Below are 13,139 nucleotides of genomic sequence, written 5' to 3' on the forward strand. Positions count from 1 at the left end.
GACATCCTGGGCTGAGGTCATTTTGTTCCAGTCCAGGTACAAACAGTTCATAAATGGAGCTCCCTCCAGACCCATCCCTGCCACCCCCTTGGGGTGCTGGGAGGCTCTTGCAGTGCTGAAGAAGCTCCTGATGCCCTCCCCAGCCTGCCTGGCTGGGGCTGTGCTCAGTGCTTGGGGAACTGTGGTGTGGGCACAGGCAGGGCTGGAGACCTCAGTGCTGATCCCTTCAGCTGCACAGCACAGCCCTGGAGACAGCACAGTGAGCTGGGTCTAATCCTGTCATCCTGGCTGAGGAGGTCAGCAAGGGAGCCCCTGCCCATGGTTGTGCCTTCCATCCCCCCCTAGCAAGTAAATTTAAATTGGACAACTCTTTCCTTTAGGAGGTCACAGGAGATGGAGAGTTTGATTTTGAGAGCTTGTGTGTTCTAGAAACATAAAACAAGTTTCACATCAAAAATATATCTATTTCACCATTTTGATAGCTCAGAAAGAGTTTGGTGAAGCACCTAAAAAACCACAGGGCATCGCATTACTCAAGCTGGGATGTCAGATTGCAAGAACATTCAGAGTACCTCATTCATAAATGCCTTATTTTAAAATATTTGGGGAAAAAAATCATAACCAAAATAATTTTACTTTACTTTTCAGTTGAAATCACTTGCTGATTCTTAGCCTAGCATTTTTCAAGCCTGAGTGTCTAATTTTCTTGCAAAATCACATCCCAACAGCTCTAAAAAGCTTTCCACTCTTTCATATGCTCTTGAAACACAAGTTGGTGCCTTGAGTTTCTGAAGACTCAAACCATTTTTCCCTGCTAACACCCACTGCTAAGGTTCTGCTTCCCTGCTGTGAAGCCAGACCCTTTCCCAAAGCCAGGGCAGGGTTGCTGTGCTCTAACTGGCTCAGTTGTGCAGGTAAAGATGTCAGGAGACAGGACAGAACTCCTGAACCTTCACTAGTTTACCTCAGAGAACTTTATTTTCCTGGTGACAGTCTTTAATTGCTCTCCACTGAAAACTTTCAGAAACCTGCTCAGCTCAGTGATGTCTTCAGGGCAGCCTGTGCCAGAAGTGGCTAAAGCATCCATCCTTTCAGCAGTTTCAGGAGAACTAAATGCAGATGCAGCAGCCTGTGCTGCTGTTCAATATTTCATTGTTTGCACAGTAGTAGGAGTCAGATTGTGCACACACATGCAGTTAATTATCTCTGTGCCAAGAACTGCTTCATGGGCCCAGCCCTTTATCCTCACACACAGTCTGTATTCCTTGTTCCCAAACAGGGAGCTTTGCATTCAGCTGGACCAAAGCATTCACTTGCACTTGATTTTTCTAGAGGTCCAAATCTGTGTCCCTCTTCTGCCTGAAAACCCCAAAGCTGCTCTTATGGGATATACTGTGTTTCCCCCAGGCCTGAAGCCATGCTCTAGGATGTGGCCAAGTCATTCTAAGGCTGCACCAACTGGATCAAGTTCCACTTGGAATTGCATTTAGACCTCCCCATTTGTCATTTGTTAATCCTTTTAACATTTGCCACAGCAAATTTGTATCATACCAGTTTAAATTGTCATTCACTATTAAGTCAAACACCTTACAAAAGTCCAGGGTATGCTGCATCCACAAGCAGGCTTGTCAACTTAGAATGAGATTAAAAGAACTTGATCAGTCCTCCCTAAATTGCTGGAAAGTGGTACTAACAGCATTTCTTCCAGGTCCCAGAAGAGCTCTGCATCTCTTTTCTCTAGGATTATCATCACAGCACTGTGTTCTAAAAGGGCAAATGGAACAGATTGGTGACTTTGTCCCCCAATTATATGTAGCCCCCAGACTTGTCAAGTGGTAATCCCAAGGAATTTTTGGACAGTTAAAAATAACCTCCAGTGCTAGCTGTAGAGGACTGCTGAATCTGAAGTGTTTGGCCATGGCATTGCTAGTTAAAGACTCACCCCAATTTCAGTGAAACAGCAATAACTAAAATTACTGGCAGCAGTTCCATGCTCTTGTCTCCCCAAGGGGTATTTGCACGCTTACCCTGCTGAAGTCATTTACCTCGACAAAAACCCACATTTTTATAATACAATTAAAGCTTGTTCCAGGACAAAGCAAATGTGCTTGCACATGGCATTTCTGTGGATGCTCCAGGCAGGCAGGAAGACTCTGTCATGTGCTGAGGACAGTCCTGGCCCCAGTTTCCTTCGCTGGGGTCACACACCTCCCTCATGAGAGTCACAGCTACAGCACAGGGGTGGGAGGAAAAGGGAAGCTGTTTTACTACCAGATGCATATATAAAATTTATTTAGTGATACTTTAGGGCAGTGCTGTTGGGGTTCCTGCCCTGCTAAATAAAAGCCTTATTGTGAGGAGCCAGTAGAATGATTGGATTAGGGTGTAAGAATTGTTCAGGCACCATAAATACAAAGAGCACAAGAAACATGCACCAAATTACCTCAATCCTGAACAGGTCCCTCTTACAAACAGGTTAACCACTGTGTTTCAGGGTTTGTATGCAAATTTTGAGGAAACCATTTTCTTCATCCAGCAACCCATTCTCCACTGTAATTTGAAAGAACCCCGTGTGCTCCCAGTGTTCAGTACTTCCATTCATAGGAAAGGTCTTGTTTGGCAGTCACTGCCTGCTGACTGGTGGCCTTAGGGATCCCAGCTTACAGGTGTTCATGCAGAGAACAGAGCTGGCTCTCAGGGACCCCTGTCAGCATCTGGGGAGGGCCCACTTCATGCTTTTTCACAACAAAAAATAAGAATTAAGGACTTAAAATAGAGGTGGCAGCTGTCAGGTCTAGTTTCAGTGCCGGTGTGTTGAAGGTTCAGTGCAGACCATCACTTTTGGAGTGTGCCTTGCACATATTGCCCATTACAGTTTCCAGAGAGCTATTTTATCATTTCAGAGTTTGTCCAAAAACTCTGATGGAGAGCTTTGAACTTTGCAAAGGGGAAGGAGTGTGCAGCCAGGATGCAGAAATAACGTGTACAGTTCAACTTACAGAAGAAATTCAGGCTCTGAAATTGTGAAACAAGATGAAAGTTCCTACCTCGAAGGTCACTGGAGGGATAAATGAGGAAGAAGGAGTAAATTGAGAAAAAAGCCTCTCTCACAATGTCATTTAAATATAAACACACTGTTTTGGTTTGTTAAAACCAAAATTTCATGCTTGACTTGAACTGAGTTTCCTTGATTTATGTTATACCTACCACATGTAGTCACCCTTCACACTGGGACACTCCTGAGGCTTAACACTCCAGGCTGAGCACTGCTTGTGATTAATTCAAATTGTCTTTGTTCTTTCCACCAGCTCCTACTCCAAATGATGGCAAGAAAAAGGTGAGACTAATATTTGGATAATTCTTTTGATTTTCAGTATCAGCTGATGTTTAATGAGTCCATTAAAATCAATCAGTTTAAGTGCAGACTACAATCTGTATTCCTGAGCAAGATTGCTTCAAGTACTTTCGTAGACAATACACTTACTGTTAAATTACATGTATCAGCTCAGGATATTCCGAGAGAAACTGTTAAAACCCTACAACAAGAGAAAATACTCCGAATGTAAAGCAAGTTTCCAGCATTTAAGCAGTAAATTATGCCCACTGACTCTGTAGGCTCCACTGCACTCATAGCAAAGTTATTTCAGATACAGCAGCAGATTTACTTTTTAACAAACAAACTGCAGATAAGTCATCCCTCTGGAATCATGCAAGCCAAGTGGAAAAGGTGAAGATAAGTAGATGCAATATAGAGGTTTAAAGAAACTAAACCCCCTTTTCCTTTTTTTAGGGGAAAGAAGAGTGGGGACAGGAGCTGTGGAAACACAGGCATTATTACTCCACTAAGCAGATCCCCTTCTCTCACTTCTGTTGTTTTGGCACTATGGGTGAGCCCCCACACCCAATTTTTTTCCAAATGAGCTTTATAAAGAAATCTGAATCATTACAAACATCCTTAGTGCTCCTATTGAGAACATGCATATCCACAAGAGGAAAGGCTTTTCCACAACTGCAACTCCAATATATTCAAAGCTGGTTTAAGAAATACTACGTGAAGTCAGCATCCATAACCAGAGTGTTACACTTCTGCAATTCATTAGTCCTCGAGGTTCCATTCCGTAATTAAAATACTTTGCAGTTTAAGGCTTTACAATAAAGAATGTGCAGTCCTCAGCAGTGTTTCCACTGCCTGTCTATGGAAAACATATGCATGGAAAATCTGTACAGTGCATGTGTACAGCCATCTTTGGATAGCTTCAGTGAACATTCAACGCTGTCGGTGAGTTTGAGAACTAGAAAAAACCATCGACCGTTGACTGTACCTTGAGGTTTATCACAAACCCTCTGTTAAATGGAGAGCCTGAACCTTCAGAGATTTCACATGTGGTTGCCATTAGCAGGTCATGATTTACAGATTATATTAAGAGCTACAGAGGTTGAATTTTTCCAGTTCTGCTTTCTCTAAAAGTGAATTGGTGTATAAGAAATGCTTGTTTTCTCTTAAAAAAAAAAGAATTAAAGCTTTATACTAGCACAGAATTTCTGCAGAACAGAGTATAAGAGATCAATGGAAGGTTTTGTATGGGCAGCACAAAAGCAGGAATGTATCCACACCATATGGGACACTTGGAAACAAATCTGAGTATGGTATACATTCAAAATAGCAGAATATAGGCCAGATCAGGAGGGAAACCTTTCCATTTGGGCTGGCAACTTGAGCTTTGCTGGAAAAAGCTTTGGAATGTCAGTTCATTTGCTCCCAGGAACCTGCAGTTGATTTCAGCAGCTGCTCACCGGGCGAGGAGCGGCTCCCTCCCGGGCAGGTCCAGCTGCTCCCGGGGCTCAGGCTGTCGCCCTGCAGCCAGGCAGGCAAGGAAAGCCTTCCTTCCTTCCCAAGGCACACAAACCAGGGGCTGGGCACCTCATGGCACCCACGTGGAACCTTCTCCAGCCCAGCTGGCTGCCCAGGACTGCAGGCTCTGGCAGCGGGTGCCCTCACAAGGGTGCAGGCACTTGCTCTGCCTGTCCAGGGACCGCAGAATCCATGAGATGAGGGAGGACCCAAAGCACGTGCCAGGGAGTGTCGGCTTGGGCTGCTCTGGAGTGGCATCTTCAGCATCTAATGGCTGCAATCAACATTCATTGCTGTCGGTGGGTTTTCATTGCTATCAACTCACTGATCAATGAATGCAAACTGCGGACCAGCCAGCCAAGGACCACCCACCCTGATGGCCAGGTGGCCTGGCCAGCAGGAAGAGTGACACCTTTGCAAAGAAATGCCCTGTCCAAGTTCTGCCTCCCAAAACTGTGTACGACTGAACCACTGTCCCACCAAAGAAGTTCAGGACACATCATCCAGCTCCTTCATGAGCAAATTTAAGTGCTAATTAAGAAATGCACTGGGATTTTTAAAGGAGCACAACAGTTGAGGAACGAGTTCAGTTTTAATAAAAGTGACACCCAATTGGTAAATCTATCAGTAAAGCATAAACTACTGCTTTACCAGGTTATAGGAAATGAAACTTCCTCCTGAGTGAGCCAAGCTCTGGAACAGCACTGGTCCTACAAAGTGACCAGTGAGAGATGAAAAGGGACTGAGCTGTGGGGCTTTGGATTGACAGGGGTGAGAATGGGAAGAAGCAAAGCAGAAAATAGTGATTTAAGGTACTGCTGCAGAGAACATTCTTCAGGGCTGTGGTGGGCAGGGCCAGCTTCTGTTCTACTGGAAAGGTGAGGAGCTGGAGCTGAGTGCCTGGGGCAGGCAGGGACCTTCCTGCTCTGCGGCTGTGCAGGGAGGAGCGGACGCCTCTCTGCATGGCAGACAAACTGACACTGCCCTGAGACAGAGGAGCAGCCTCTCGAGCTGCCCTCCAAGTATTTCCACATGACTGGCATGACATACCTGTTCCAGAATGGACAGTGTGGGCAGGAAAGGGAGGAGGCTCCTGTGGTGCCCCCACGGCGCTCAGAGAAGGGATGGTGGATCTCCCTCTGCTCAGCAGTGGTGCCAGTCAATCCCCTGGGCAGTAAAGGCTCCAAGCACTTCTCCTACGCCTTGTTTGCTCCTCCAGTTGCTCACAGGATTATCCTGAAGGAGCTTGTTCAGACATGCTGTGCTGCTATCCCACAGGAACCGTGTCCCTCTGTACAGCTCAAGTCAGAACAACTCACCAAGGACTTCCAAACTCCAGTTTGGTGAATATTCAAAATATATCTGCTTGCTCTGTTCAAAGACTTAAACTTGTTCAGTTTTACACAGGAACAGCTCCACCAAGTTCAACAGCTACACACTAAACAGACTGAACTTTGCAAAAGTGGAATTTTAGGAAAAATCTGCCCTCTCCCTGGGTCTGATAGCAAAGGGCCCTATTCAGTCACCCACAGCGAGCACTTCCACCGACAGCCCGGGTAAGTGTGGTGGTTGGTACAGGGAATTTACCACAGCAGTGTAACAGTGAACAGCCCAAAAGCATGCCTGCCAGATTGTTTTAACATTATGAAAACAAGAAAAATGACTCATTTTTGATGCAGTTTGACATTCTGCCTTTGAAATCTCAAGATTTTCAGCATGCTTGGCAGACTGATTCGGAAGTGAGAATGCACAATTTGGATTTTTTCCAGAGACATCTTACATGATATACAAGAAAGCACTTTTGTGTTATTTTAAACAGACATTCCAGCCAACTGTTTTTCCTCATGTATACCTGCATGAAAGTAGAAAATACAGAAGTCCTGACAGAGGTGTTCATCTTTACTGTGAGGACATGTGAAAATAATTCACTGCAATTACTCTGAGTAAGACATTTCAGAAAACAGGGAAAATTACAGTAAAGGGGCCATTACCCCAGTTTGCCAATGCATGACGAGCCAAAGGCTTGAGCACACATTCCACACCTCTCAAATAGTCTGCATGTACAAATAGGATTACAATTCGGGTTCCTACTTGGCTGCAAAAAATCCTCCAGAATTTTTTTTTTGCTTTAATTTTGGTAAGGAAGACAGCAAGGGAAAAAACTAAGGAAAGACAGGCACGTTCAGAATGTTTTTAAATCCATGCTTGGGAAGCTTTAGATGTTTGTGTCAGCAACTGTTTGCTGCCTACCAGAGGCGCCACCCCGCAGATCCGCCTGCCCCGGGGCACATCAGGGTGACACTGAGCACCAGCACACTCAGTGCTGCCACTGCAGCCAGGGGACAGCTGGGGACAGTGGGGACCTGCCCAGCCCCTCCAGGGCTCACCCATCCCCACCAGAGGCCACCAGGGCTGGCTCGTGGTGGTGACTGAGCAGTGGCCGCCAGCGCTGAGCGGTGATCGAGAGACAGGAAGACATCAAAAGAACTCGAGGAGCTCGGTTTATTTAGTTTATCAAAAGTTTATATAAATATCTTCATAGGGAACAGACAAGCATTTTTCAGTTTAGCAAAAGATAACAGACATGAAAGCTGTAGCTAGACAAATGCATCCTGGCAGTAACATACAGTTATTTAAGGGGGGAAAGAGGGTCAGTCAGCTCATGTTGGACAGCCCTGCCCTTTTTCTGCAGATACATTCTCCTGGGACACTACTATGGGAAAATTAGTTATCTTTTAATACCTGTCAGTGCACAAGAGTAAATACGAGCTGTATCAGGCCACATGAACTATACATGTTTCTAGATGACAAATTATTCTACATATGCATGTGAAATTACCTGTTTCCACATAAAAGCAATAAACTGCGTGAAAATCTAGCTAGATACCAACAAAAATGTGTTTTGTTAATCACCAGGCAAATTACTGCACACATGTTCACAACTCAGAGCCTGCCATGCATGCACTCCACAGGGCTGCTCTCACTACAAAGGAAGGAAGCAGATTTTCACTCCCATCACACAGGAACCACAGTTCTCTAATAAAAGTAAGTGCAAGTCCACCAGCACAAAGGCACGTGGGAAGGACCGTGTCCTGGCTCTGGGAGGCTTTTAGCACTTGTGAACATCTGAGCATTACTTTGAAATGAGCTGCCAGTTAAAAGTCTGCCACATTTGAAAAATCCACAGAGTTCCCAAACAATGAGATGAAAAGTTGCTCTCCACGAGGGGTTCTCAGCCCTGTGAAGGACAGGGTTTCCCAGTCCCACCAGTCTGACAAGGGCCTGTTGCCATCTAGTGGATTCCCATCGACTGGGCCCTCCGCACAGCAAATGCCACTAGATGGAGTGTTAAGAAGGAATTCTGAATTCCTACTTTTTTAGGTGTCCAGCAGCTCAGGTTTTCAAAGTCTCAAAAAGTTACAGGCCCAGAATTACCCTGAAATTGAGGAGGATTTCACCACCGCTGTCAGTTTCATGAGAAATTTCAGGCTATAGATTTTCAAGTGTTAAAATGAAACACTACAGAAAAAGACTCCCATGTCAACATAATTTACATCACCTCAGGGGTTTCTATCACTCATGCAGGTATCTCCTTCACTGAGATATCTCTGGTGGCAACAGATCTTACTGAGCCTGGATTCTGCTGGTGTAAATAGTGATGAAGAGACCTGGTCTGTGCTATTTCAGTGAGAAATACCTCATCAGCTCTCAGCTATGGGAATCCCCACTTCCATGACCAAGCATCAGCTGTAAAACTTCTCCAAGTCTCTGCCATGGAGTATCAGTTCCCATCTCTGGATTACCTCAGAATGAGAAATTCTACCTTGTCACACATGGCAAGAAAAGGGGTACTTACTGCCCACGGAGTTCACAGGGAGGACAGGAGAGGAGGAACTCATCTGCTCCACATCTGTAGCTAATGGGAAAGTGAAAATGAGAAAGATGTGATGTGCATGTTACTGAGAAGGTTTTACTTTGAAAACTTTCATTTACACTGAAATTGAATACGCATGTCTTCAGTCACCCGAGGAAGCTGCTTTGAGGGGCAGGTAATTTTAACAGCATCAGCTTCCCCCTCTCAAGGTATTTCTGTCATACACATTATCTGTAGATCTACTTTTCTCAGCAGTCATATTAGTAATTTATAACTTGTTATGGTTTGAGACTATCAATTCAGAGCAACTTCCAGCACAAAGAAAGTCTAAATTACATCAGGTTTAAACTGTATGCAGAGCAGTACTGTGGAAAGAAAGGACATGATGATCTCCCATCTGTGGCCAGTGAACCTTCAAAAGATTCCTGATCAGAAGAGAGATCCTCTTCCAAAGGCTGGCAAGCTGCTGGAATTTGATCTGGAGCAGCATCAGAAACAAGTGTCTTTAAGCACAAGACACTCCAAAGCTTTATTTTCTAGCAGCTGAAAGAAGAAACAGAACTTCCTGCCTGCATCTGCCAGTGAAAACCCTCAAAGTCAGAATGTGATCAAAACCAAATGCCAGACTGCCCTCTGTGTTTTGGAAAGGATCCACCTTTCCAGGACTCAAACCAGGAGAAAACCATCTTGCACTAACAGGGTCAGTTTTAACCCAAGATTGGGTAAAGCCATCTCTCTCAAAAGACCACAGCCCCTCTCAGCACATCACCACCAACACCCAAGGCAAGCAGCTCAGTCTCCATCCCTGTGATTTTGATGCTGGTAGGTCCCACATAATGATATATTCTGTAGCTCTTGTTTAGCTCTAAGACCCAATAAATGCACACTACAAGTTTGCATTCCTAACCACAGAACACAGCCCCAGAAGCACAACTCCAGCCCACGCCAGGCTTTGCTGCCAGCCCAAATCCTGCCTTTCACATTCTTGCAATTCCCATTTCTGGGGCAGCAGGCAGTTCCCTGAGGACCACTGTTTACACTGAAAGTGCAAAGTTCTGCTCTAATTAGGCAAACCACAAACAAAAGTAAACACTTCAGCAGACCATTTTTACAGAATGTGAGAGCAGACACTGCAGCACACTGACTAAATCCTGCTGCCATACTTGGATAGCACCCCGAGCCTCCTCGGTGCAGCCTCTCAAATCAGCAGCTTTAGTTCATCGTGTTAAACACCAGCCATCGCTGAGAACAGCAACAAACACAGTTACGGATTTATTCAGCAATGCCCTGCCTTGTTCCTGTCCTACTCCCCACTGGATTACCAAGGCATTTACTGCCTAGAACACCTACACATTAATTTATCATCTTGCTTGGCTCTTGCAGCAGTCCTCAGAAAGCGGCATGTGACATGCTGGCTGCAGACCTCCCAACAGGCTCTGCATGACACTGCACAGGTCACTGATGTGCTCAGAGAAGAAAAACTATTGCATCTTTCTATTTTCCATCTTAATACTATAGTCTCCATAGCTTAGGAACTAGCAAGCCATATACTCTACATGTTTTGTAAATAGGGAAAAATATATTCTTCATATGTAGCACAGCCATTTCAGGATCCTGGAAATTTTGCCTATTGAAAGCTACATATGCTTTCACATACATCCACATTAAGGCAAGCAGTAAGTGCAGGTTGAAGTTACTCTGCCTCTTTGGAGAGTGGTGCAGAGTGAGCACTGAGCACAGGGGGCTTTCAGAAGGCTGAGGGAGCAGCCCAGCAGATGGTGCCTGCGAGGTTACCTGCTGCTCTGGCACAGAGGTCACTGCCCAGCACTGGCCAGATGGCACGGGGCAGGCACTCGAGGAGCTGCTGCGAGGGCAAAGGCACTTAGGGCAGTAAGCTACACCTGCCAACATCTGGAATAGCTCATCAAGTATCATTCAAAGAGCAACTCAATAATGCATGTGCCTTCTGAAGAGAGGTTTCTGAGTGGGAAGTGTTTAGAGAGAGGCAGCACAAATTCTGCAAGTCCTGAAATTTTAGATTGTTCACTGTAATGCCACATTACGGGCTGCAAACAACAACAGTGTCACTATTTCCCAGTCATACTTGGAAATTTCAGTTCATGCTTGAAATTATGTGTTTTACTGACTGTTTGCAGTATGTTCACCAGGGCAGACACCGTGCTCACCACCACCCAGCTGCTCAAGTTGGAGGTCAGAATCCCCTCAATGCCCTGTGCTGCTGGGAACCCAGCAATCCCACAGCCCGTGCAGGAACATGGCACAGCTGTGGCATCCAAGAGCAGCAATACAGCAACATTTCTGGTCTTGTGCTACTACTGGCAGGTGGTATTTATAACATATTAACCTCAAAATCACACTGATTTTTTTCTAAGTATGTAGAAGCACAACTGCTTATTCTACACCTGTCCTTGAATAGATGGATTTAAAAATTTCTTTCTGTGTAAAAACACAGCTGTTTATGAAACATGGCAATGCTGGTTTGCTCTCTTACCCATAATCCCCCACCCTTCCCTCCAGCCCTTTTTATCTTCATAATTATGTGTAATCCATTAAATTCCTAAAAACAATTCATCCAAGGGAGAGGAGATATGGACTAATAACCAGACTAAGATTTTGGAAAGTGGATTGCTCTAAAAGAGGAAAAGGACAAAAGTCTGCTCAGCTCTGAAGAGCTGCTGCTGCCAATACAAGTATTTACCTCCTGACCTCTCTGCCCACTCAGTGAACAGCGCCAATTGTTTTCCTGTATTATATACTGTTTACAAGCCCTGAGTGGTATGAAAAGAATTAATAATTCAGCTCATGAAGTGATGACCTTTATTGGGGTACCCCTATTTGCTGAGCAGGAATCAGAGCAAAAAGCTCCCTTGAAACCACAGGGTTTCTTTTTAAGAGTTTTTCACTTTACAGCCTAATTTGCCACCATAACATAAATCAATTATTTCTCCTGTTTTAAGCAACAATGCTACCTATTCTCAACCCCTCAATTTCTAACTCCTCTTGTATCAAGCCAGGCCTTGTTCTTTGGCTTTTCCCATGGTCTGGTAAACACACTGGCAAGGCCAGCATGGAGAACTTTGCAGGATCAGGAACACTTGGGAACACCAGCAAAAAGAGATTATGCTATTTTGAACTTCTCTTGACCTTTGCCTGCCCTTGTCCCTGTTGATGCTAATTGAATATGGGCTACTCCTAGAAATGAACTTAGCCTGAACCTGGACTCAGCATTGGACTCTGAGGATGAGTTGTGGTGCCCCCTCCCCAGCACGGAGGAGCTCAGCAGGTGACACCGCGCAGGTGACACAGGGTACCCTGAGCACTCAGGGATTCCCGAGATGGCAAGCAGCAGAAGGTGCTGACTCAGGAGTGCCACCATGTCCCCCCTGCCCAGGATCAGCCACACACGTGGATCTGTGTGGCACAGCCCCAGTGCTGCTTGTGGGGCTGCAGGCAGATGTGTGTGGGACAGGATGCTCCAGAGGTGACTCTGCCATGTCCCACACAGGGCACCAAGTGCTTCTGTCAGCCTCGTGCCCATGAGCTGTCACAAGCCCAGCCTGACCTGGCTGTGGGGTTCTCCAGGACCCCAGGCCCTCTCTGCTGAGCTGCTCCCCAGCCTGCACCATTCCATGGGGTTATCCAGGAGCAGGACTTGATGGCTGTGTCTAACTCCGAAGTTTCAATCAACCTTTTCCTTCAGGTTACTGAGATCCTTCTGAACAGCTATGTCCTCCAGAGAATCAGCCAGGTGTCATCTGCAAACCTGAGGAGTTTGTCCATCCCACCATCCTCCTGATGGTTGATGAAATTGCCCAGTAGTGTTGGCCCCAACACTGACTCCCAAGGACAAACACAGCCTAATGGCCACCAGTTAGTGCTTGAACTCAACTGAACAAAACAGCCCAGGTTAGCACCCAAAAAAACAGCCCAGGTTTTCACCCATGCCTGCTAGGATGACATGGGAGACTGCATCAGAAGCCCTGCCTAATGCTAAGGCTAATGACAGAATTACTCTCCTCACCCATGGATCCAGCCAGCTCATCACAGAAGGAATGAGGTTGCTCAGGCATGATCTCTCCCCTTGGTAAACCCACAGTGAATGTTCCCAATTACCTTCCTGTCCTTCAAGTGCCTGGAAATGCCTTTTGGGAGGATTTGCTCCATACCCTCCCACTGAGGGGCTGAGACAAGGCTGACCAGCCTGCAGTTCCCCAGAGCAGCTACTACTCAGCAGAGCTGAGCTGAAGGTGATTCATTATCCCTTATCAGCTCAATTTTACTATACAGAGACATTCCTCCCCTTTCCCCTACATTGGGTAGAGCTTGTCTCACCTCAGCGCTGAAAACACACACTGTTTGCAGAGAGGAGTGGGAAATAAGGCCATCTCCTGA

General features: G+C 45.7%; 1 protein-coding gene across 2 annotated transcripts in view; it reads right to left on the bottom strand.

Annotated features, from left to right (window-relative positions):
• Positions 1-13,139, bottom strand: part of NR6A1 (nuclear receptor subfamily 6 group A member 1) — a gene marked incomplete at its 5' end in the record, with an annotated part of 66,202 nt that overhangs the window by 45,778 nt on the left and 7,285 nt on the right. For both annotated transcript variants that reach the window (XM_084219975.1, XM_084219974.1), the window contains one exon: positions 8,709-8,768. In XM_084219975.1, the coding sequence (XP_084076101.1) occupies positions 8,709-8,768 (60 nt within the window). The remainder of the gene's footprint in view (positions 1-8,708; positions 8,769-13,139) is intronic.

This window comes from Fringilla coelebs, assembly GCF_963513975.1.
Source record: "Fringilla coelebs genome assembly, chromosome: 21".
Taxonomy (NCBI): Eukaryota; Metazoa; Chordata; class Aves; order Passeriformes; family Fringillidae; genus Fringilla; species Fringilla coelebs.